Genomic DNA, 23,561 nt, shown 5'->3' with positions numbered 1-23,561 from the left:
AACAGATAAAGCGGATGACAGTAACCAATGGAAACGATTATGACCCTAGAAGTCTGCAGAACGAAATTAAAAAGCTAAAGGAGAAAGTAGAAAACGATCAGGTATTTACTTTTTCTAAATTCACTGAAGTAAACTTTTGTTTAGACATCGAACAACAACTACTTTTTAAAAGCATAAAAAGAAGTTTTTAATATTTTGTAATTTTCAATTTCTTATATAACTTGTTTTTAAAGGTCACAATTTATGAACAAAAAGAAGAATTAGCAAATCTACAATCGCAAGCTGACAGCTTAAGCCAGTTGTTAGATGAGGTATAATTTTATATTAGCTGAAAACTTTTTAGTAAACTGAAAAGATTTTTTTTACAGAATGAAGATTTAAGAAACGAAAACTATAACTTAGTCGTTGAATTAAACAACGAAAAAGAAGCAAACACTTACTTTGTCAAAAATTTAGAAGTAAGATTACAAAAATTTATTAACTGATTTACAATTTTTAGCTGATGTCACCATTTTTAAAGTTTTAAACTCTATATAAATACGATGTATCAAATATATATTAAGCTTTAATAAATTTAAATCAAAAAGTTAACAATACAATTAAATAAATTAAAAGTTAATTTTTACTAGAAAAGTTTAACCTTTAACTTTTTTTTTCTAATAATAATTATATCTTATAGTTACATGATGACAAAAATGTGACAATGTAGTTTTCAATTAGACCTATATGTTTTTGTTTCTAAAATTAAAAAAGGCAAGTTATTAGTCTAACTAGCGTTCTATAAAATTCGTTTTATATATAAACTTTTTTGTTAGGTTACAAAACTAGTTTTAACTCTGCTTTAATAAACACAATTCAGTTATAATTTACTTTTTGTATAAATTGTTTAACAAAATCGTTTCTAAACGTTTCATAGATACTTAAAAATTCTGATTTAAGCTAAGTAATAAAAAGAAAATTTAAATTGTAAACCAATTACATAGTTTTTAAGTTCATAAAAGCAGTGTTGTTATAATATCATAAAATATTTAAAGAACAATGACCGTCAAACATCTGAAAACGAAAAGAAGTTGAATGATCTGAATAAAAATGCAGAGATTTTGGAAACTAAAAACAAAAAGCTCGAAGAAACAATATCAAAACAAAAAAATACGGTAAGAGTTATATTATTTCAACTGTGAACTCCGCTTTTTATTATTTCATTTTAAGTGTTAACTACGTTTTGCTTAAACTTTTAGTTGTTTTACAAAAAAAAATTTTTCACAAAATAAATGCACCATTTTAGAACCTTAATCTGAGTTTTGTAAATTTGAAAACATAATTTTACATTAAGTAGGCTTTTCTTGGTTTTAAATTTTAAGAAAACTAGCAAAAGAACATGTATAAAGACGATTAACTGTGATATTTTTAGCTATTTTAAGATGTATTAGAATAAAAGATACAAAGTTTTTCTAAAACATACTGTTAAAACACTTTATTATTTTTTTATATTTTTAGTTGTTTAGAAAACGACCACATTTAATTACAATCATATTGCTCTATAGATCAGACTAAATTAAATATTTTAAAAAACTTTCTGTTTTTTTTATTATGTGTATTCAAAACTGTATCGTAAGTAATTCCGAAAATGTTTAGTTTTTGCAAAAATAAACATAAATAATATTTAAACTTTGTTTAGATTTTTATGCTAGTTTCCTAAAGCGATTTCTCTTCATGAGATAACAAGTAGAACTTTCATAAAGTAATGAGTGTATTGATTATTTCAAAGTGCGCATAAACACACATGACAAAGAATTAACTAAATTATAAACGATTACTAGTTTATTAATCTTTTCATACGTATAAGTTATCAAAAGGTCACACTTTTTGTTTCAAAACATACTTTTAATATTTGAAATTGATTTATATATAAAAAGTATGTTGAAACAATTTAAAGACAAATTATGACAACCACTTTTTTAAACTTTGTATAACAGCATAAAAATACTTACTTTGTCGCAAGTATAAGCTGTTTAAGAATTGTTTAAACTGTTAGTAAACAAATTATTTTTTTACCTGAAACGTTTTTGATACATAAACTTGTTGTGAAAGCATTAATAAAGCTTTTAAAACACTTTAAAAAATTCCCTCATAAACAAATTATACGTTAATTTTACGCCAAGTTAAAAATAACTGTATAACAACATTTTGTTTTATTTTAAATCAGCAATTTATAATTGATATAATAGAAAAAGCTTATGTTTTAAAAAACAATACTTTTTTATAGCATATATTAAAGCATAATTTAACAAAACTATAGTAATCAGCTTTACAATAACTATAAATAACTTACTTTTATAATTAATTTCTAAATTATAGTTATACTTTTCTTTTCTAAATAATTTTGTATTTGGACTTTTTGTATAAGTTCTAAAGCTTTATTAACCTCATTTGTTAAAAATTTATTGTAACTGAACTTACATTTTGTAAATTTTTATAGAAAATAGTATACTAAGTTTTTTATTTACACCGTTTAATACTTATATTTTAGCTATTTTGTTTTTTTTCAATTTGAACTAAAACTACTATTAAATTAAAAAAAAATTAAATTGGTTGAGTATTTAAAATTTTCTACAAATTCAAAGATATCGGGAAATCGAAAAAAAGCTGTTCTATTTAGAATTATCAATCATTTTTGTCATCAGAATTTATAAAATACAATTATTATCTTAGTTTGGAAAGATTGAAAAAACTTAACTTTATAGTTATATACTATAGATATGTAAATTTTCAGTATATCATGGTTTTTATTTGCTTAAAATAAACAATTTTTTGGATTTTGCAAAAATCTTGTTTTAACTTTAATTAATTTATTTTTTTTTTTAATCTGGCAGGTTTAAAATTGTTCTAATTTACAAAATTTTTTATAAATTTAATCATTGTAAATAAATTATGAATCTCCAGTAATATACAGAATTATCAAATTAATTTTTTTGTTAAACTATAACATCTTTTAATTTACGATGTTCAACCAATGCTTTTCATTCCTTATTTTATGTATCGAAAAACTTTTAAATATTTTTAATTTTGTTCTAAACAAGTTAATCAAACTAAGAACTATATTTTTTGTTTTAAAGACTTATTGATAAAGTTTTTCTAGCAAAAGTTTTACAAAACTAAATAATTTTTTATGTATATAAAAGTTTTCTTATGTATAAGTTTTTAATATTGATTCTTAATAAAAAATTTTAAAATTAAAGTAGTTTTTAGTGATAAATAAAACACATACTTGAAAAAAAAACTTTTAGATTCATTTAGTTGCTTAAAATTAATCTATGTTTAACAAACTCATAAATGTAACAACAAAAACATTTTTTTATTTGATTTATTACTCAGTGGTCATCAAAATTGTCAACGATAAAACAAGCAACTAGAAAAAAACATAAACAACAAATATAAATAAACAAAACAAATAAACAAATGTAACAAAAAGCAGCTTAATCATTTCAGTGCACGGTAATATTCTGACATATGAAGCAAAAAAGTAATATATGAAAGTTGTGTTAAAAAAATAAATAAATATTTTTAAGCATTTGTTATCTCACACTTCTCGTTGAGCTAGGCGTAAAACTCTTACTAGCCGAATTTAAATTAAAGTTATCCATCGAGTTGTTTAGCGAACTCGCCAACATTGGAGTTTTGGACGAGTTCACATTGCTAGAACTTGACGTCGTCACCCCCTGAAAAATCATCTTTCTCGTTTTGTCGCTCATGTACTTTTTGCGCGACTCGAGCAGCAAAACCACTTTGTTTTCGGTGCTTCGAACTCTCTTCAAAATCATGAAGGCGGCCGCAACCACCAGCACGCTCAGAACTATCAGGGACCCGACAACGGCGGATCCCGACGCGGGAAAGGGCGTCCCGTCGGCAGTTTTAAGCACGTCGGGGTTTTGCTCGTGCGCCACGCGCAGGTGACACTTGTGGCCGTCGAAGCCGCGGTCGCAGCGGCAGGACTTGCGCTGGTCCACGTCGTTAAATGGGTTTTTGAAGCATTTTCCGTGGTAGCTGCAGTAGTCAGGTTCGCACAAAGTCTCATGCTGCGATTTGACAAAAATTTCAATCGTTTGCTTGTACTGCTCGCCCGTTTCCTGTTAAAAAAGAGAAAGTAAATAAAACAATTCTGGACTAAACAGTAATTTTAGCATTATTTCTACTTTAAAAATCAACTTACTGTAATAGTCACTTTGCAAGTGTAAAAGGTAGAATGGTCGTATTTCGTTTTGAGATACAGACTCAACCCCTCGTTTGACTCTTTAGTAGCAATTTCTTCCGAATCCTTCACCAGCACGTCAACACCGCTGTCGTTCTCATAAAACCACTCCACTTTGTACGCGTCCTTTTTCAACTGAGTTTGAACCCTGCAGGTGGTCACATCAATAAAATTGGCATTGACAATTTTGTCGTTGGGTATTTTTACGGCAAGTTTGGGACAGGTGTTTTCCTGATTGCAAACTGCCGTGTGGACGTGCTTCCTGATTCTCGGCATCCTGGAGGGAACCAACGGCTCTAAAAGCCTAAACTCGGCTTTTTCGTCGGAGCTGTCTTTTTGGAGAATTAGATAAAAATGCTCTTCAATCCTAATTTTTCGTTCGCAATCTCGAAAATTTTCAGGCACCCTCACTGTGATGATAGCCCCTTCGTTTCTTTTGTCTAGACCAGCATTAAAGTTTGGCCAGGTCTCAACAAGCCCAAATCTGAAAAAAGGTATTTTTGTTAACATTAATAGTTTAAGTTAATTCAATTATATTATTAAATCAATTATATTATTTTTAAATTTAGTTTCAAAAAAAAACATATATAATATAGTTAAGTTTGCTTTGTTTAAAAATTAAAAGAAGCACGATTTAAACAGGTTTTAAAAGTTTTTTAGTTTCATATTTCATACTATACATTAAATGCAACACTGTCCTATAAATTTCTACTTACTTGTATAAGCCGTCATCGTTATATAGAAACTCTGCGATAACAACAGCATGGTCTTCATTCAACTTCTTCAATCTAGCACGTTGCGACTTTCTTGCTTCCTTTTTCGAGCACGATTGGTAGCTCGTTGAAATCAGCGTTGCCACAATTAGCAGTAAAACTTTTGTCATTTGCATTCTCATTTTGAAACTTGGTTAATTTTTCAGCTTTTAAACTTTAGTTGTCTCTTTATCAACTTGAAATTATTTGTTGTAGCTCTACTTTGTTCTCCGCTTTATATATGTACACCCGCCGGAGGTTATTTTTTCTTCACCTATTGCAGAGAAGCCTTTCTCTCAAATTTGGGACTATCGAATTTCTTTTTACTAAGTTTCGTCTCACATCGTTAAGCACGAAACACAAAATTTGTTGCGTCATAATTGTTCGCACGAACAATTTAGAAAATTACATCGACCATTTCAAACGGCACTTATACGTTTCTTATGCTTCATTTATTTTAAATGCATTATGAGGTTTAAATAAACTCTAGTATTCAGTACAGTTAAAAATAGTTGGTATATTTTGTTATAATTGAGTTAAGTGCGTAATAAGATCAATTGTTTCTGAACACAAAGTAAAGTAAATGTATATTGTTATTATTCAATGACAAGCGTATTAAGAGTAATTGTTTATGAAAACAAAGTATTTTGTAACTTTTTTATTTGCATAAAATTTAATTGAACTTTATTACACTTTTTGCTAATAAAAGTAGCAGAATGTTTAGATTAGAACAGACAAAGGTTCAAAAATTTTTTCTAACTTACTAATTCGTTGACGTAGTGAAAGATAACTGAATACTAAAAATTTAAGGGCCCTTAACAAGTGAAAGCTTTTTGTCATTATTGTTTAGTGTAGAGAAAAATATTTGCTTCTTTATAGTTTATTTATACAGCATGAGAAAATCATGCTGTAATAATCACTTTTATATTTACTTAACAAGTAAAGAATTTTTATAGAAAATCATGATAATTAGAAAACTTGTTAAAAATATTTTCATAATGACTTTGCAAAATTAAATAAAAATTTATCGGTTAAACCGTTCCAGCAAGTTGTTTTTTAGACTAATTACTTTATTTATTTTTTGTTTCAAGCTCTTTAATATTATTAATTAAAAGTTTGAAGGGTTTGCTTTTCTTAAACTTTAAAATGGAAAACAACAAAAAAAGCCTTGTAAGTTAAATTTAAACTCACTTTACTATTCCTAAACAATTTTCTTTTATCTATCTAAAAGTAATTGCAAACAAGTTAGAGATTTTTTCTTTTTTATACTTCAGTATTTTTCGAACTCAGATCGAAAAGCTGACGTCGATACATCAAAAATCAGCAGATGATTCAATGGAGCAGATCGAAAATTACATGAAAGAATCTGATGATCAGTTCAAGCACCTTAAAAGCCTTCTGTGCAAAAGAGATGAAGAACTGAAGGCGTTACGAGAAGAAAAGGCTGAAAAAATGCAAAAAATCCAAAAGCTCGAGTCTGATCTTAAAGTATCCACAGTTTATTTTTTCTTTTTTTTCTCCTCCTTTATGTTTTGTAGGTTTAAATTGAAATCCTGTTTACGATAGAATTTAAACACTACATATATATAAGTAGTCTTTGGATATTTTTAATTGTTTTTATAGATGGCACTTGGAGAATCTGGAGAAATAAAAGCAAAATCAGAGAAGTCAGAAGAGAGACTGGAAGAGGTCGATGATCTGGTTCGTGTGCTGAGAGAGAAGCTGGCAGAGCATAGCAAAGATAAAAACGAACTGACTCTACAGGTAACATTTAAGTACATTTTATGGTTCTATTGTACTATTCTTACTTTTACATGATAAATTTATATATAATTTCAAATAGTTTGTAAACATTTTTAAAGAGTTTTCTTTTTTAAATTTCAAAGTTTGTCTTTAAAAAGAATGTAGTAAATATAAATTACATCAGAAACAAAATTTTAAATTAATTTACAGAACATTAATTCTTTACTGTTTTTAAAAAACTTTAAAAAAAGTTTATCGAGAAAACCATTAAATTGAAAAAAAAAATTTTTCTTTAAATTTACCGAATTTAATGAAAAGTTTATTGTCCGGAAAAAAGTTAAAACACAATAAATTTTATTTATAGTTAGTTTAAATTGTATTTTTAAGTATTACAAGTTTAATTTAAAAGTTTATTTGAGACAATATAGTTCAAGCAAACACTTTCATTATTAAAACACAAATTAAGTTAATATTTATTATATAAGATATTCTACCATAAAACTTGACATTGTTAAAAATGCGGCATTGCAAATTTTAAACAGAAGGGTCTCTCCAACCTTTTTTAAAGTTACTTTGTTCAAAAGTTCAACAACCTTCTTTATTTATTGTTTAAAAGCAGTAAAATATTAGCATAACACCTAGTCATATTTTGATTGATGGCTTTTATAAGGCTGATGAACTTTTTAGACAAAAGTTGTGTATGTGAAATTTGTGGTTACGTGACAATTCAAACTCTTTAAAAAATAAACTAACTAAAATAAAAAAAACAATTCAAAAAGTTGAACATACTTGAAAAAAATTATTCATACTCTTGTAGTTCTAACTAATAATATTATGACAGGAAAAAAAAGAGTTTAAAAAATGGAACTTTCAAAATTACTAAAAGTTGCTATTTTTAAAAAGTTATTTTAGTCATACATAAAAAAAATTTGAAATTTTGCAAAAAATGGTCAAGTAGGTAGTTAATAGGGTTACAATAGTATAAAATATATTTAAAAATTCTTTTTTAAAGAGATAGCTAACAGCAACTAAATGTGTATATTTTGGGTTGCCAGAATTTGAGTTGTCGTGCACCGAAAAGTTTATATAGACTTCTTTTTGTTTTAATAAAACAACATGTTTCTATTTGTTTAGTTTATTTTTAACAAAACAAATCAAATGAAAATGAAACATTAAAAGTAATTAGTTTAAAGCCATATAATTAAAGAAACCATGTAAGTTTTGAAGAATACTCCATAGAAAATTATATTTTAAGTAAATAAAATCATTAAGTTATTGTAAGTGTTTATATATTTCAGAACCTATCATCGTTTCAATAAAACCTGATGTAATTGTTTGTAGCACATTTAAAAAAATCCAAATAAGTAATTTTGTAACTAAATAATCGTGCAAAAACGTAAATATTTATTTTGTCCTATGAATGATACGATTTTTAGGAATTAAAACATTACAAAAACAGCTATGGTCATAACTGTTAGTTTTAACTAAATTTATTTTTATTAGAAGATAACAAATATATTTTTTGAATATTTTTAAATAAAAAAGACTTGTTTAGTTACAAATAAAATATAATATAATTGTTATAAAAAACAAATTGAAAAGTATCACACAAGATAAATTATTTTTTTTTACCTTTAACCTTGTTTTTATAGGGATTATAAAAAATTGTTTTTGTGGCTTTAATTTAAATAAATAAGAATTATCATATTTATTTGTAGAAACATTAAGTGTAAACATTTATTTCAAAACGCGCAAGTATATTTCAAGTATTAATATATTCATACTTAAATTAACATATTCTAGTAAAACAAAATATAACCTCAGTATATACTTTTTTCGAAATCGTTGTTTATCACCACTTCAACCAATTTATTGACTTTAGTACAAAATATTTTATATAATATAAAATCTAGGGAAAAAGGTAAAAGCAAATCTTATGAATTATTTTATTTCAAACATTTGCTATTTTATAACCTTCATATTTAATAACTTTAATAGTTTATTTTATTTTTTTGAGAAATTAACTAAAATTTAGTACACCTTATGTAAATTTTAACTAGTGATGTACCGGACCCACAATTTTGGGTCCGGCCGGACCCGGATCCGGACTTTTTTTTCAAGTTAGAATCCGGCCGGAACCGGACCCGGACTTTTTTTTCAAGTTAGAATCCGGCCGGAACCGGACCCGGACTTTTTTTCCAAATTAGAATCCGGCCGGAACCGGATCCGGACTTTTTTTTTAAATTAGAATCCGGCCGGATCCGGATATCAGACAAAAATGGCAATATCCGGCCGGACCCGGACCCGGATAGTGAGTCCGCTACATCTATAGTATAAACTAGCCTGAGTCAGAATGAGGTTTTTAAAAACTGAAAAAAAAAGAACTTTAATCTAATAATAAGTAGAACAGCTAGCCACAAGGTTCTTAAATTTAGGTGTTATTTACAATTAAAAATCTGAAATCAAGTTCTTGAACAAAATACACTAGAAAATTACCAAATATTGAAAACTGGATCAGCTCAAACTAATTCAAAATTTAAAAGAAAACTAGCCTGAGTTTTTATAAAAAACTAAACTAGCCTGAGGCAGTCCAAGACTTTCTAAAATTCCCAAAAATTTTCAAACTAGCAGGGTTGCCACTGTTGAAGTCAATAAAACTAGCTAGAGTGAGTATAAACAAGCCTGAGTCAGAATGAGGTTTTTGAAAACTGAAAAAAAATACTTTAATCTAATAATCAGTAGAACAGCTAGCAAAGGTTGACAATTTGGTAGTAAAGTTGTGGACTGATTGTGGTACACTTAACTTATTAGTACTACCCATCATAATTAAACCCTACCTTATTTAATTAATATCTAACAAATACTAAATTCTAACTGAGACTACTTTCTATAATCAGACACGACAGTTTTGAGTGATAAATCTTTTATATAAATCACAACAAGAAATACTAGCATATACAAACTATTAATTACTTTGGTAACACTTTGAAAACTGGGAGCTATTTAAATCTATATCAAAAAACTTAAAACAATAAACTAAAAATTAAATAAAACTTTTAATAAAGAAGAAACTGTAAATTTTTTTAATAAGCTATTAAACTATAAACCTAGCTTAAATATTTAAACAATTAAACACCAGTTGAAATATTCACTTTTAAAACATAACACTACTTACAATAAGCATTCACCAAAAAGTTCAAGATATTTTGTTGCTTCAAGCTGCACACCAAACTAACTAACTGCTTACATATAAACTGCCTGCCGTGTTCTGATGTTTTGTTGCATCAGTATTTAGTTTGAAACATTTCGTCATATGATTCTCATTGGCTCGTACATTCAACCATATTAACTCTAAATATTCTCTGAGTTTAACTTTAAACAATAAATAATGCAAGTATTCATTCCAAAGTTTTCAGTTTTACAACATATGTAAAGAGTTGCATTTCTGAAATGTTTATTTCATAGTTTAAATGTAAACAAATGTAAATTAGTCACGTGTACAAAATGAGCCAATCACGGTAGGTGTTTAATTTTAACTGACGAAAATGACTCTTATTAATTTACACAGGGTTTGTTTTTAAATAAATACTTTTCAGTATGCTCTTTTTTACTAACTAGATCCGGGTCCGGCCGGATCTCTGTTAGGATCCGGCCGGACCCGGATCCGGACTTTTTTTTCAAATTAGAATCCGGCCGGAACCGGATCCGGACTTTTTTTTCAAATTAGAATCCGGCCGGAACCGGATCCGGACTTTTTTTTCAAATTAGAGTCCGGCCGGATCCGGATATCAGACAAAAATGGCAATATCCGGCCGGACCCGGACCCGGATAGTGAGTCCGGTACATCACTAATTTTAACTAACTTTTAGATGATTTTTATAAAATGAACTCAAAGTACACATTCATAAACTTTGATAAAATATTTTATTCAATTTGACTTAAATGTACTAATTTAATATTAAAGTAAAAAATATTACGCACTTATTTGCCTACATAATTACTCTAACAATGCAATTAGTTATCATCGTAAAGATTTTTTCCATATTAATATTGCTTTCGTTAGTAAAGTACTCAACTTTAGATTAGAAAAGCGATATTGTGTCCTTTTTACTTTATTGATCACAATAAAAATTTTCGAATTAATGATAAAGAGAATTATCAATTCAATAAAATAGAACTGTATTTAAAGAATATTTTATTCAACTAATGATCTCGTTTGATTTGGTTTAAACGAGTGAAACATTTTTTCATTAACAAATTTAAAAAAAATAATTGATCATCTTATAGATACTAATTTCAAGAAACATTAATTAGAAACAAGGTTTTGTATGGATATGACAAACAAATTTTCGTTACTCATTTGGAATGACAATATAGTACTGTATAAAGTAGGGTTTCCTAAAGTGGACCAAGTTGGGGGCCATGACAGAAATTTAGGGGGCCATAAACGGTAAAGAATTTGAAACTTATACTATTCTACGATATTCTGGATTTGATGACGAAGAGCAAAAAAAAAGGCCTTAGGTGTTATTAATTGTGGTTGTGAAACTTACACTAGATATTATGGAGTTGAAGATGAAGAGCAAAAAAAAAGGTCTAAAGTGTTTTTAATGTTAGTTTTTTTGAGTAATCTTGTTGGAGAGGACCATAGCATACTAAATTTCTTAAAAGGAAGCTTTTTGAAAAAAAAAAGTTTGGAAACCCTGGTATAAAGTAACTCTAGTTCTATATGTACAAGATTAATTAATCAAAATTTAATTTGCAAAACTAAGTTTCACCCTTTAAGGGATCTTCAGGTACAATTTAAATCTGAAAATCAAAAGTTAAACAAAACATTGAAGATACTATAAAGCAAAACTAAACATTTTTAATGTAGATAATTTAGATACTATAATAAATAAATAGAAAGTTTTGAGTCTTAAACATGAAAATTGTATGTACTAGAATTACTAAATAAATTGAAAACTTTAACTTAGGTATTGAACATGAAACTACTAGATTTAAAAACATGTTTTATATGTACTGTTTTTTTGTTCAAAGTACTTTAAAGATTCTGGACTATGACTTAAACTCTGTTTAAAACTTTATAACTTTACTAATAATAATAAACAAATATGTCTGTTTCCTGAAACTTTAATATTCTAACTTTACATAGTTAAAGTTTAACATACACAAACATGACTATAATTTAGAAAAAAAAATATTTCAGCTAAAAAAAAACCAAAGCTTATTTTAGAAAAAATTGTCTAACTTTTAATGTTTATATAAGTAAGCAAGCAGTAAATAAAACATACAATTTAATCATCTGTCACTTATGAAAAAACACACTTATTTTGCGCAATTACTTTTGTTTATTTAATAAACACTTTAAGTATAAGCAGCTAAGTCAAATTTAAGTTTTGTTTAAGTAAACCATGAATCATTACAACACTCAAGTTTTAATCATTATATTAATTTAAATTTTAATTTTTTTGTGTTAGTAAAGTGTATTTAATATAAAGGTAAAGTTTTTAGTCAATTGATTTTTCGTATAGTTTAAAACAAATTTATACTTAAACTTTTAAAATATAGGTTAAAAAGAATAAAAAACATAAAAATATATACAAGTTTAAAGCTATTTTAACAACTTGTGAACAATTAAACTAAATATAATATCAAATACTATTTATTTGTTGACATTATTTTATTAACTTTTTCTAAAATTAATTTTGTTTTGGAATAAAATAAAACATTAACAGATTAATAAATAAAAGTTATAAGAGAATGTAAAACTCAAGCTTAAAAAATTTAATAGTAGAGTGTTTTCTTGATAAACATCTTCTTAATTTTTTGCTCATTAAGCGTTTTCAAAACAAGTGTAGAATTGTATATACAACTAAGAAGTCTTCAGTTTGTTAGTATTAGAGTTCCTTACATTACTCTTACATTCTTAGGTTGAACAACTCAAATCAAAACTTCTCCGATCCAAAATGATGTCACCTAGCAACGACTCTGACAACGACGACAAGTCCAGTGACGAGTTGGTGAGCAAGCTGCGTGACGAAATAGAATACTTGTCCTCTCGAGTGCTCGACTATGAGGAAGAAAAGGATGAGCTTGCAGCTAAAGTAGAAGTGTTACAAGTTATTAAGTGTTTTCTTTTCTCATTAAGTTTCTTAAATTTTTTTGAGGTAGACAGTTTTATTTTTTTTTAAGGTTGTCTCTGTTTTTATATATCGTACTTAACATTTTGTAACTTCTATTTGATAGACATTCATTTATTAAGTTATAAACTTAGTGTGTAAACTTTACCAACCGTATGAATAAGTTAATTACATGTATGATAAGTAACTAGTTGATTATTTATTTACAAGGACCAAGCAGAACAATTAAAAGACGAAGTTATCATTGAAAAAAGCAAATCAGAAAAATTTCAGAGTGACACAAAAGAGTTGATGTCAAAAGTTAGTTTGATTGTAAAGGTAAACTACCCTTGTTGAAAAATGTAATCTCAATTGTTTTCTTGCAGGTTGAAGAGTCAAAGAAGTTAGAGGAGGAATCATTAAAAAAGAACAAGTTTTTAGAAGGAAAACTTGACGGACAAATGAAGTTTTTATTTTATAAACTTTTTAAAATTGTTTTTAGTATTTCAAGATTTTATCGAAAGTTATTTTTTGTTTTAAATAAAAAACTTTAATTGAAATTTTTCTAAGTAAAAACCTAAAAATACTTCACATTTTAGAGAGCTGAATGAAATAGAAACAAACCATCACAAAACTAAATTAAAGTTAAAAGAAATAATTAAACAAGCTGAAATTGAAATAAACAAAATGAACAAAGAGAAAAGCTTGGTTAGTTTTTGTATGTTAATACTTACTCATATTTTATACTTATAAACTACTAAACTTTTTAAGCACATTTTTTTTAAGTTTGAAATAAAAATATAAATAGTTTGTTTATAATTTTCAGTATAATAAAAGAAATAAATAGTATAATTTTAAAATCAGAGAAAAAGGTTAAGTTGATAACTTTCAAACTATAAATTTATAGAATGTTTTAAAAACTACCTTAGTAATAAAAACTAATTGATGTCGTCAACTAACTTTTTCTTTCATTAGTACCACTATCTAAAAATTTCTTATTTAAAAAATCCGAAATAGATGAATTCTAACATTCAATCTCTTGAGCAAGAGATTTCTGAAACTAACGCAAAAGTTACATCCTTGGAAAAAGTGCAAAACAACTTCCAAAAGAAATACAAAAAAGTTGAAGAAGAAAATAAACAATTAAGAAAAAGGTTTCTTTGAATGCTTTTTACCGTTTAAATTATTTTTACCTTAATATTTAGTAAGCTACAAAATCTTATACTTTTAAATTCTGTTTATTACATATTTATTATCGACTTTTTTTAGTTTTTTTAACAGAATTAAATTTCTTAAAATATTAATTTAAAACACATAAAATAAATATTTATTCATACTACCATAAATAAAATCATTAATAACGATAAAAACTAAACTAGAATCGTACTTTTAATGATAAGAAATATCAGTTTTGTATCACTAATCACTTAAAAGTATTTTAATTCTACAGCCTAAATTTACCACTTCCGAGTAAAACTGCATCTAAGCATCAAGAATCTGACGACAAAAATTTGTTCACTTCTATATAAAATAAGTTAATTTATATTTAAGCCTTATGAGAATTAAAAAATTTTTGACTGTAAAGCATTTTCGAAAAACCAAAACAAAATTAGTGTTTTATGTGTAAGTTAAGTTTTGTTTGTTATACATACTTCTTATGACACCCAAAAATAACGCCTCATTTTTTGAATTAACTTTTTCGCTTTTTGTTATGACACCAATGAAGTTCTTGCCTTATTTTTATCGTTTACTGCTACTTTTTATGATTACTTAAATAAAATATGTTTTTTAATAAGCTATGTGTATGAAACCACTACATATCTTATCTTTAAATGAATATTGTTAATAGACTACAAATCACAAGTAAACTAATAAATTTATTTTGACTAGCTGAAAATAAAAGTTTAAACGTAACTAGTTAGTAACAAAATTACGTTGGTACAAAGTTATTAATTCATTAGTATTTAAAGTCTTAAGTAAATATGATTTTTCTTTAATTAACTGCTTAAAACTATAAGTCGTAGTAAAAATTAGCCGGTTTTGATAGAAGCACGTCAATAAAATATAGAATAATTTTGTTTCGTGTAGTATTCTTAATTAAAAAAAAAGTAGTTTGACTACAGTTTTAAAGTAATTCGTGACAAAACTTTAGTTTTTGCTTGTCAAAATAAACTTGATCGTTTATTATCGATTTGTTCACTTAGTATTTTAAATAAAGCTTGCTTAAAGCAGTTTTTTTTTTCATAATTTATAAAAGTAAGGTTGAAATTAGTTTATTTAAAGGTTTTAAGTTAAGTTTGTTTCGACCAGGGTTTCACAAAAAATTTTCATAAGGCTCCCTTTAAAAAAATAAAAAGGTATGGCCCCACTCTCAATAAACTAATGTTTAAACACGGTTAAGACCTTTGTTTTGCTCTTAAACTTCAATTTCAGAATATTTAGTAAAAGTTTCATGTTATTGCCTCATGCCCTTCCTTTGGCCCCTTTGCAGCTTATGGCCCACTTTAGGCAACCCTGGATTAGAATACGTTTAACAAATTTTAAAATTTTAAAATCTATTTAGAAAATGTTCTATATAGTAAAAATGTAAGTAAGTTATAATTTTTAATCAACTGTCCTTAAAAACAAAAATTGTATTTAATTTTATATTTGTATATTTAAAAATTGTTGTTTTGGAACTACTTTGTATTACGCAAATTAAACACAAATAAATAATTAAAAAAAATTCAAACTTTTGTTAATAATATCAGTTTTTTTTTTTTTATGATTTAAACTTTTTGCGATCTTTCAAAGACACTTTTCTATACAGTGTAGCCCGCGAGCAGGTTTATCTCAAAAAATTTTCCCTCGACTTATAAAAACTGTCTACCCCTAATTTTTTTATTGCAGTTTGAAATTTCGTTAATCTAACAAAATACAATTTAGCTTCGTAAAACAAAGACTTAGCTAAGAGTCATTTATATTGCTTTATAGAGTATGGTATTCATACTATTAACCATTTTTAAGAAGCTATGCTACAGATAAAATATGTTTTTTGTATCACTAAATCATTTTTTTCGAGAACAGTTAATAAATATTTTGATAATATTATTAATTCCTACTACACTCGTCTTTTTTTTTCTGTTCGTAGCTCTATGTTTTTAAAACCAAGTATATATAATAAAGCTTAGCTTTTATGTGCAATACTGTTTGCTTAAAAGTTAAATACCACATCATCATTCTTAAAGAAAATACTAAGGCTACGAAAAAACTTTAACTTAAAGCACAATATAAAGACTTTTTCGTTTTCTATGCCTTATGTTTATCTGTAAGCTTTAAATTAATACAACGTTGAAGAGTTAAAACATCTTTTGAACTTTAGATACTTTTGTCTTTTATGCTGCTGTAGTTATTGAAAATTACTAAACTAATAAGTTTTACGACTTTTAATCTTTTTTAAATAACCTTTAAGTTGGTTCTATTTCTTAACACATATAAGTGAATAACACATAAAAATATTTTTGAAGTCAATTTTATATCTAGCAGTATGGATATACGTGTTTTCCATAAACTTGTATCTTATACCTATGTAACTTGTTAAATCAGTATAATATATATATATTACTGTTATTTGATAGATTCAAATACAAGATATTTCCGATTCAATCAGCTATAATCCATTTCATTCGCGTCCAAGTTAAACATTACAGTATATATTTTAGAACAACAACTATCCTCTGATTTCTACAACCCCACGACTTTGTGTATACAATATAACAATAAATGATGAAATAAAAACTTTGGTTTAAATTTACTTGATTAAGAATTGATTTGAAGAGAAAAGGATCAATTTATATGGATTTTGGCTTTTTGGAATTAATTTAAGTTTGAATTAGTTGGATAGAAATTATGCGAAAATGAGAAGTGTTTGCTAGCTAAATTAAGAGCGCTTTTAATTAAAATTACTAGTATAAGGATTTATGTTTTTTTTTTCTATTAGATAAACAGTAACAAATTAAGTTTTTATTTTGATAAAAGCCAAAAAAAAGTTTTAATTGCTTTGGTTTTTTTTTTGTTCAGCTTAAATTAGGATATAACTAAACATTAAACTCAAAAAAAGTCTAGTACAAAATACCTTCTCGATTAAATAGGTACTAAAAAAAAAATTTATAGCATGTATTATTCAAATTAGAGTAAAGTTGCCAGCAGGGGAGTCTAGATTTTTTGAGTGGGCTAGCACAACTTTTTGTTCAATAATCGAGTATTTTTTGCGGTTGCTGTTAACAAAACCCTACTATTGTATTGTCTGCTATTATGTTATAATATTTTTTCATTGTAGTGTAAGTAAAAGTTTTTAGTTACAAAACTAATTTTATATGACTATCTCTGTTTATTCGTATTTTTTGTTTATTATTTTCTCAACAATCTCTTCTAAAAACAGCTTGTCTTCAAATAAAATGTTTTGAAAACAAATCTTTCTAATTTCTTAAACTGATACATACATTATGATAACTAACTTACTCTGTTAAGAGTTAGCTTCTGAAATAAGAAATAATAATTGAAACTAGAATAGCTGTAAAAAATTAATACTTTAATAATTAACATTAATTAATAAAAAACAAAAACTTGAAAATGTTACTATAATGTCCTGATAAATTTTAATTACCTACGTTAAATTTAAACTTATTTTGATAACAATTTTTTTTGCTTTTAAATAATTATTTTATAAAACTTGAAATGCCAGTCTTAAAAAACAAGGGTTTAAGCATTAAACTTAAGTAACTAAATTAAGTTATAGAAAAAGATTGAAACAGTTTTGATTAAATACAGTTTTTAAAAAAACGTTGAAATTTCACTGGAGTAATATTGTGGTCGTGTAGTTGATACGATCAGTATTTAGTGAAGTATAATAGTATACTTATTAAACGATAAAAATAAACTCTCAAAATATTTGGTCCTAGGACCTGGTGCACGAAGAACCTAACGGTTATCGAGTCACAACCACGGATCCCTTTCAACGTCTTGTCCAGGACAGGTAAGTTTAATTGCAACCTTTGACCGTTTCGAACCCGTGACCCCAGCATGACAGATTGACGCACTTTAAACTTAAAAGTTAAGTTATAACTAATGTTATTATAAGAATACCTTATTAAAAGACTTGGGGAATCTACTTTAATACAACTTAATTTTTAGTTGGCAGATAATTTAAATTGATAACGGTTTGCTTCTCATTAACTTGTTTTCTAAAAGTAACTAAGTGTAATTAAGCCTAATTAAATAAAAATGAATGTTTTTGAAGTAAATTTTTACGTTTAAGTTCAAAAACAATGAATAGTTATCATATATTACTTATGCAAGCAATTTTTTATTCAAAACTTTAGTCAACTTACTTTAAAAATATTTATACAAACAGGCTCTTTTAAAATATGAACTCATTATGACATTACTAATAAACTTTTATTTTAATCTTTCAGATGACAGCTAGTAGTGCAATGCAAATAGTAAAACTTTCTTAACCTTTTCACCTTATAAATTTAATATTTCCTATGTAAAGATTCAGAAAAAAACACAATCAAGTTTAGTGGCATACGATAAGTTTGAAAAATTTCTACTAAACAACGTTGTTATTGAATAATTTAAGATTTGTTTTTTCCTGGTTCTTTTTTTAAGGAGTGTATAGACACCAGGAAACTAGTTAGAACACGCCCTTGGTTGCCCATATTTCAATTTGGCGTAAATCTTGTGGTTGCAAATTTGATGTACGACTCGATAACCGAAAAGTTCCTTTGTACACCAGGTCCTTAGACTAAACTTTTTGAGCGCTTTTCTTATTGTAACTAAACAATATATATATATATAGGTACTTGACCTTAAAAAATCAAGACTCTAGCTTAAAAGAATTTAACTTTAAAGAATTTAAGAAAAATTAGTATAGTTATAAAACTTTTTTTTTGATAAACTTTGTTTGTATTACGTCGTTTCGCTGCAGTTTTAAATACAAAAAAAAGTTGAAAACGAAACACAAAGCGATGAAATAAAAATAGAAATCAAAATCAAAACAAAACACGGACAAGTATTCATACTTTTTTATTTTAAGTTATAGTTTAAGTGGGGTAATACACGTAATCTACAATGATTTTAGTTAAAAAAAATTAAGTCTAACTTGCACCAAATTTAAACAACTATTTTATAAATGGAAAGTTTTGGTGTATATTTTTCTATACTAAGCTTTAGAAAATATAAATTAAAACGAAATTATGTTTTTAGAATATCTTATTAAGGGAAAAAGTTATACGTTAATGCAAAAACTCAGATATATATATATATATATATAAAGATATAAACAAGTTGTACAGTAATCTTCCTTTATTGTACCAACATATGTTTCTGTGTGCTAACGAATCAACACATTTCAACTGGGTTCTGTAAAAAATAATTACTGTATTGAAAGAATAGGAGCATAGAATAAAGTGGGTGTATACATGTTTTCATTAAAATAAAATAATTTCTACAGATAATAGTTAATAATAGGTAGAAATACTAAATATTAAATCCGACTGTTATAAACTATATAACATTTGTAATTATTAAGTCTAAAATAAGTAAAGTTAACTAAAATACACAGCAAAACAACAAATAATAATATAAACAAAGAACTCACGTTAATGGAAAGAATAACTGATTCAAATTTACTGTTGTCAATGAATAAACAAAATACATTCATTACATCTAATAGTTACGTCACAATATTGTTTCATAAAGACAAAAAAGATAGTTAGTCTTTAATCTTCAGCTAGTTAAAATTTAAAATAATTTTGTTTTTTGTATAACTTTTGCATCTCTGTTTACCAAAGTGCTTTTAACTTTAAATTTGAACTAGCTGAAGATTAAAGACAATCTTTTTTGTCTTTATGAAACAAATGATTAAGAAATTTTGAAATCGCAACTTTTAATAGATTATATATATAAAATAGACATAGAAAATAACCGACCAAAATAAAATTAAAATTAATTAATAAAGTTTGAAAAATATTTTAAAAAAATTTAAAATGAAATATATATATACTAGGGTAGTTTGGACATTGTGTAACAAGGTCATTTCTCTTATTTAGAACTTTCTTTCGTTAGCATTAGCTTTTGAAGTTTTTCCCAGTTGTACAATGTAAAAATGAACTTGGGTTTAAATTTCCTTTTTATTTGTCTGATTATTTTACTTCTTTTTCATATAATTTCCATAAATAGTTGGCAAGCTGTGTACAGCTAATTGGTTATTTTTGTTAGATTAAAGGAAAGTTTTTCCATTTTCATATAATATGTTTCTGTAAGATCTTCGTGCAGAGCCAATATATGACATATCATTATTAAATTAAATTGAACTGCTTATTGAACGACAAAAAAATAAAAGCTCAAAACGTTTAGTCCAACGACCTGGTGTACGAAAAAACCTTTTTGTTATTAAGTCATACACCATGGATACAGTTCAATGTCTTGTCCAGGACAAACTCTCAGATAAAACGTTGGCTTCGTATACTACGGATTCGGTTCGGATTTTCTCTTTTTATTAATTGCTATTAACTGGACTTTTTTTTGCACTTACATAGCTCTGAGTCTGTGGGTGTTGATGGGTAATATATTGTTTAAAATAGTAATTAAAACCATGACATAACTAATTTAAACGTTTTTTTTAAGGTCTTTTTTTTAAAAGAAGGTATTAAATTAAAGAATGTCAGACAGAAAATAAAAACAACTTCATAGCAAAGATAAATTCAACTATATGTTCACAGGTAAGTATAAAGAAATAAGAATAAATTTTCATTACTAGTAAATATATACTTACATCGTTTTACGTAAAACAAAAAATTTATGTTATTAAAACAATTGGTTTCATATGGTTGTGATGCAAGTAAAAAGCTAATAAAAAAATCGATCCTAATGTTAATTTATAATTAGAGCTTAAAAACACTGCAACATATACTCTGGTAAGGGAAAATTTTGGTTTTCTTAAAGTAAAGTATTTACTTATTCGTTATCAATTTTCAGTTCAATTTTACTAATAATTAGATTGCAGGCGACTGCTAAAGAGCTTGACTGAAAAATATAGTACGTACATCCAAGTACGTATTTATTATCTTATATATAAGCCAACAAAAATAACTGTTTTGTTTTAAGTTTTCTAAATTTAAAATTTTACAATTTTGTGTTGTATTAAAATAAAAACAAATAAAGATTCAATACGAACTTATAATAAAGGTTATAGATAAATATGGACGTAGAAGTCTAAATGTTTAAAACATTCTACACTAGATTATAGGCGCCTACCAAAGCGCCCAGCTGATAAAGTTATAAGTTATTGTATTTTATTATTATGTTAGTAAAAACAATTGTTTTAAAGCTTTTGTTCGCTGGTAATTTGAATTCTAAGACTAATGTATTCTAAATTGCATTACTTTCAATTCAGTACGAATAGATATGGTTTATTTATTTTCATTAAGTTCTACAAAATAAAACGTTTTTATCAATTGATATAAACATTTTATTCAATGTATAGCTTAAAGTATTGTCTACTTATTTGTAAAAGTTTAATTCCTATAGGTATTTGTTATAGCATAGCTTTTATAAGTTTTTAAAATTTGATTTAATGGTTTTTGATTATCATTAGTTTACTTAACCAATATAAAACTCTATGCTTTTGTAACAAAATATATATTTTGTTGTTTTTAAATGACCGCCAGGGGGCGTTAGACGATAGTTTATCAAATCAACACACAATAAAACTTTAACATTGTTTGTTAATTCGCTCAGTTAAGCCATAAGACCGTGCGAGACGCACACGAATTTATTATAAGAACTTTTTTATTATTTTCGTTCTATAAGATCTTAATACTTATTTGCGTTATCGTATTATATTGTGCTTAGTTTAGCTATCGTTGTGCATAAGCACGATATATATTAAGACTCTGTATTATTAGTATTTTTATTAGTAAGAACTATTTTAGTATTTAAGATTTTAAACACTTTAAGAACATTTCTATTTGTAGAACTTTGTGTTTACTTATTGTGTTTATATTCGCAGTTTTATTCAACTGATTTATTAGCTGCTTTATCATTTCTACTTCCTAATTTTAACATTAATAAATCACGTTTTTAATAAACTCACTTCATTAAAAAAATTACATATATTAAATCTATTACATACTTATTAGTTACTAAGTTAAACCTAATGAGTAAGGTAAATTCAGTAAAAACCTCAAGAGCTAAACGCGCTAAGTGTTTAGCACAAAAAAGGGGACTTCCCCCAACTAAAGGTAGTTCCTACCTCAGGCCTCGGAGGACTACAAATGGTGACCCTGTGTTTAATACGAGTTTTCAACCTTCTGATGCTGCTGAAGTAGATATACTAAATTCTTTAAATTTAAGAAATGCCAATAGTACCATGATGGCTGACCAAATACCACCACAACATATTCCTTCTAGAAAACCATCTAGTTACACAGAAACGCTAAAGTGTAAATATAAAAGTTCACTGTAAACTGAAGTTGACTACTGAACTTTTTTTTTTGTTTTTGTTAAAATAGCATAAAAGTATATCAATTCAAAAGTATGACACACTATAAAACTTTGTCTTATCGTTTGTACAAACTTAAAAGTTTAATTTTAACTTCTAAAAATAAAATAGCATACGAATAATATATATAGACTTCGGTATATTTACAAAAAAAAACAAACATCTCTAGTTTTTATATAATAAAAATAACTACTACGAAATACACTAGGTGAAAAAACATTACTATTTGCTATAAATTTTTCAAATCTACCTGTTACAAGAAATAAGTTTGTAACGAATTATCTTACGAGAAATTAAACTGTATACAAAATAATTCCTCTCTTAAAATAAACTTATAATATACAAAAATAAAAAAAGCTACTAAATAATTTACAATTACAAAGAGTACAAATTTTTATTTCAGCTATGCTGTTGCTTAGTTAGTAAAGAGTAAATTTGTTAGAGTTAAAACGTATTAAGTTTGAAAAGCAACTAAACTTTTAATTTTACTATAGAATTAAAACCAACACTGTAACAATTAATACAAATATATTATGACAAATTTTTTATAAAGAATGTGAAAGTTGTTTTACTACAGTATTTAGTACTTGTACTATGCCAATAGTATTTTGTAGCTTCTGCTTAAGAGCTTATTTTAAAAGTGTATATCTTATTATTTGCTTGACAGGTGCCTGTAACTTTAATAAAAAGAAGTCTCAATTGATAAACAGCAATTATCAAGTTGTAGCCTGAAGAAAAGTGTTGAAATGTGAACGATATAAATTCAGTTACAATTATCACCGCGTAAACTAAATAGATCCAGTCAATAATTTTTACTGTAAATTCTGAACTAATTTATTTTTAGAAACTATTCCTAGAATACTATACATCATACTACTTCAAAATTGTTGGTTATTATAAATTTTTGTAAGGTCTTCGTAGCAAAATCAATACTAACAAAAATATCCTAAGAGTAAGTACTATTAACTAAAATAATATAAGAAAAATCGAAAACCAGCAAAATTCTTTATTAGTTGTTTAAACTATTCTATTTAAAAAAAATAATTATAATAAAAAAAAAGGAAATAATCTAACAACTACGCTTCGACAATGTTGTTTCAATTTAACTTCAATGCTAAATGTTATAAACAGTTTTACTTAATAAAGTGCAT

The 23,561-nt window shown here is 26.1% G+C and overlaps 2 protein-coding genes across 6 annotated transcripts in view; one reads left to right on the top strand and one right to left on the bottom strand.

Moving 5' to 3' along the window:
• LOC145830140 (uncharacterized) overlaps positions 1 to 14,796 on the top strand; it is a 46,084-nt gene extending 31,288 nt beyond the window's left edge. For all 5 annotated transcript variants that reach the window (XM_082938028.1, XM_082938029.1, XM_082938032.1 and 2 more), the window contains 12 exons: positions 6 to 101; positions 234 to 311; positions 369 to 458; positions 1,035 to 1,154; positions 6,292 to 6,489; positions 6,625 to 6,765; positions 12,678 to 12,866; positions 13,098 to 13,187; positions 13,253 to 13,332; positions 13,466 to 13,574; positions 13,884 to 14,020; positions 14,317 to 14,796. In XM_082938028.1, the coding sequence (XP_082794154.1) occupies positions 6 to 101; positions 234 to 311; positions 369 to 458; positions 1,035 to 1,154; positions 6,292 to 6,489; positions 6,625 to 6,765; positions 12,678 to 12,866; positions 13,098 to 13,187; positions 13,253 to 13,332; positions 13,466 to 13,574; positions 13,884 to 14,020; positions 14,317 to 14,395 (1,407 nt within the window). In that variant the 3' untranslated portion in view covers positions 14,396 to 14,796. The remainder of the gene's footprint in view (positions 1 to 5; positions 102 to 233; positions 312 to 368; positions 459 to 1,034; positions 1,155 to 6,291; positions 6,490 to 6,624; positions 6,766 to 12,677; positions 12,867 to 13,097; positions 13,188 to 13,252; positions 13,333 to 13,465; positions 13,575 to 13,883; positions 14,021 to 14,316) is intronic.
• Positions 3,488 to 5,144, bottom strand: LOC145830190 (uncharacterized). The gene is made up of 3 exons (XM_082938104.1): positions 4,966 to 5,144; positions 4,211 to 4,733; positions 3,488 to 4,127 (listed from the first exon to the last, which is right to left on the bottom strand). Exons 1-3 carry the CDS (start codon positions 5,142 to 5,144, stop codon positions 3,576 to 3,578), a joined length of 1,254 nt encoding a protein of 417 aa, XP_082794230.1. The 3' UTR covers positions 3,488 to 3,575.
• Positions 14,797 to 23,561: the final 8,765 nt, after the last annotated feature.

Source organism: Thalia democratica, chromosome 2 (genome assembly GCF_965202585.1).
Source record: "Thalia democratica chromosome 2, ktThaDemo2.hap1.1, whole genome shotgun sequence".
Lineage (NCBI taxonomy): Eukaryota > Metazoa > Chordata > Thaliacea > Salpida > Salpidae > Thalia > Thalia democratica.
The sequence above is the reverse complement of the archived record's forward strand: the minus strand, read 5'-3'. Positions and strand labels throughout refer to the sequence as shown.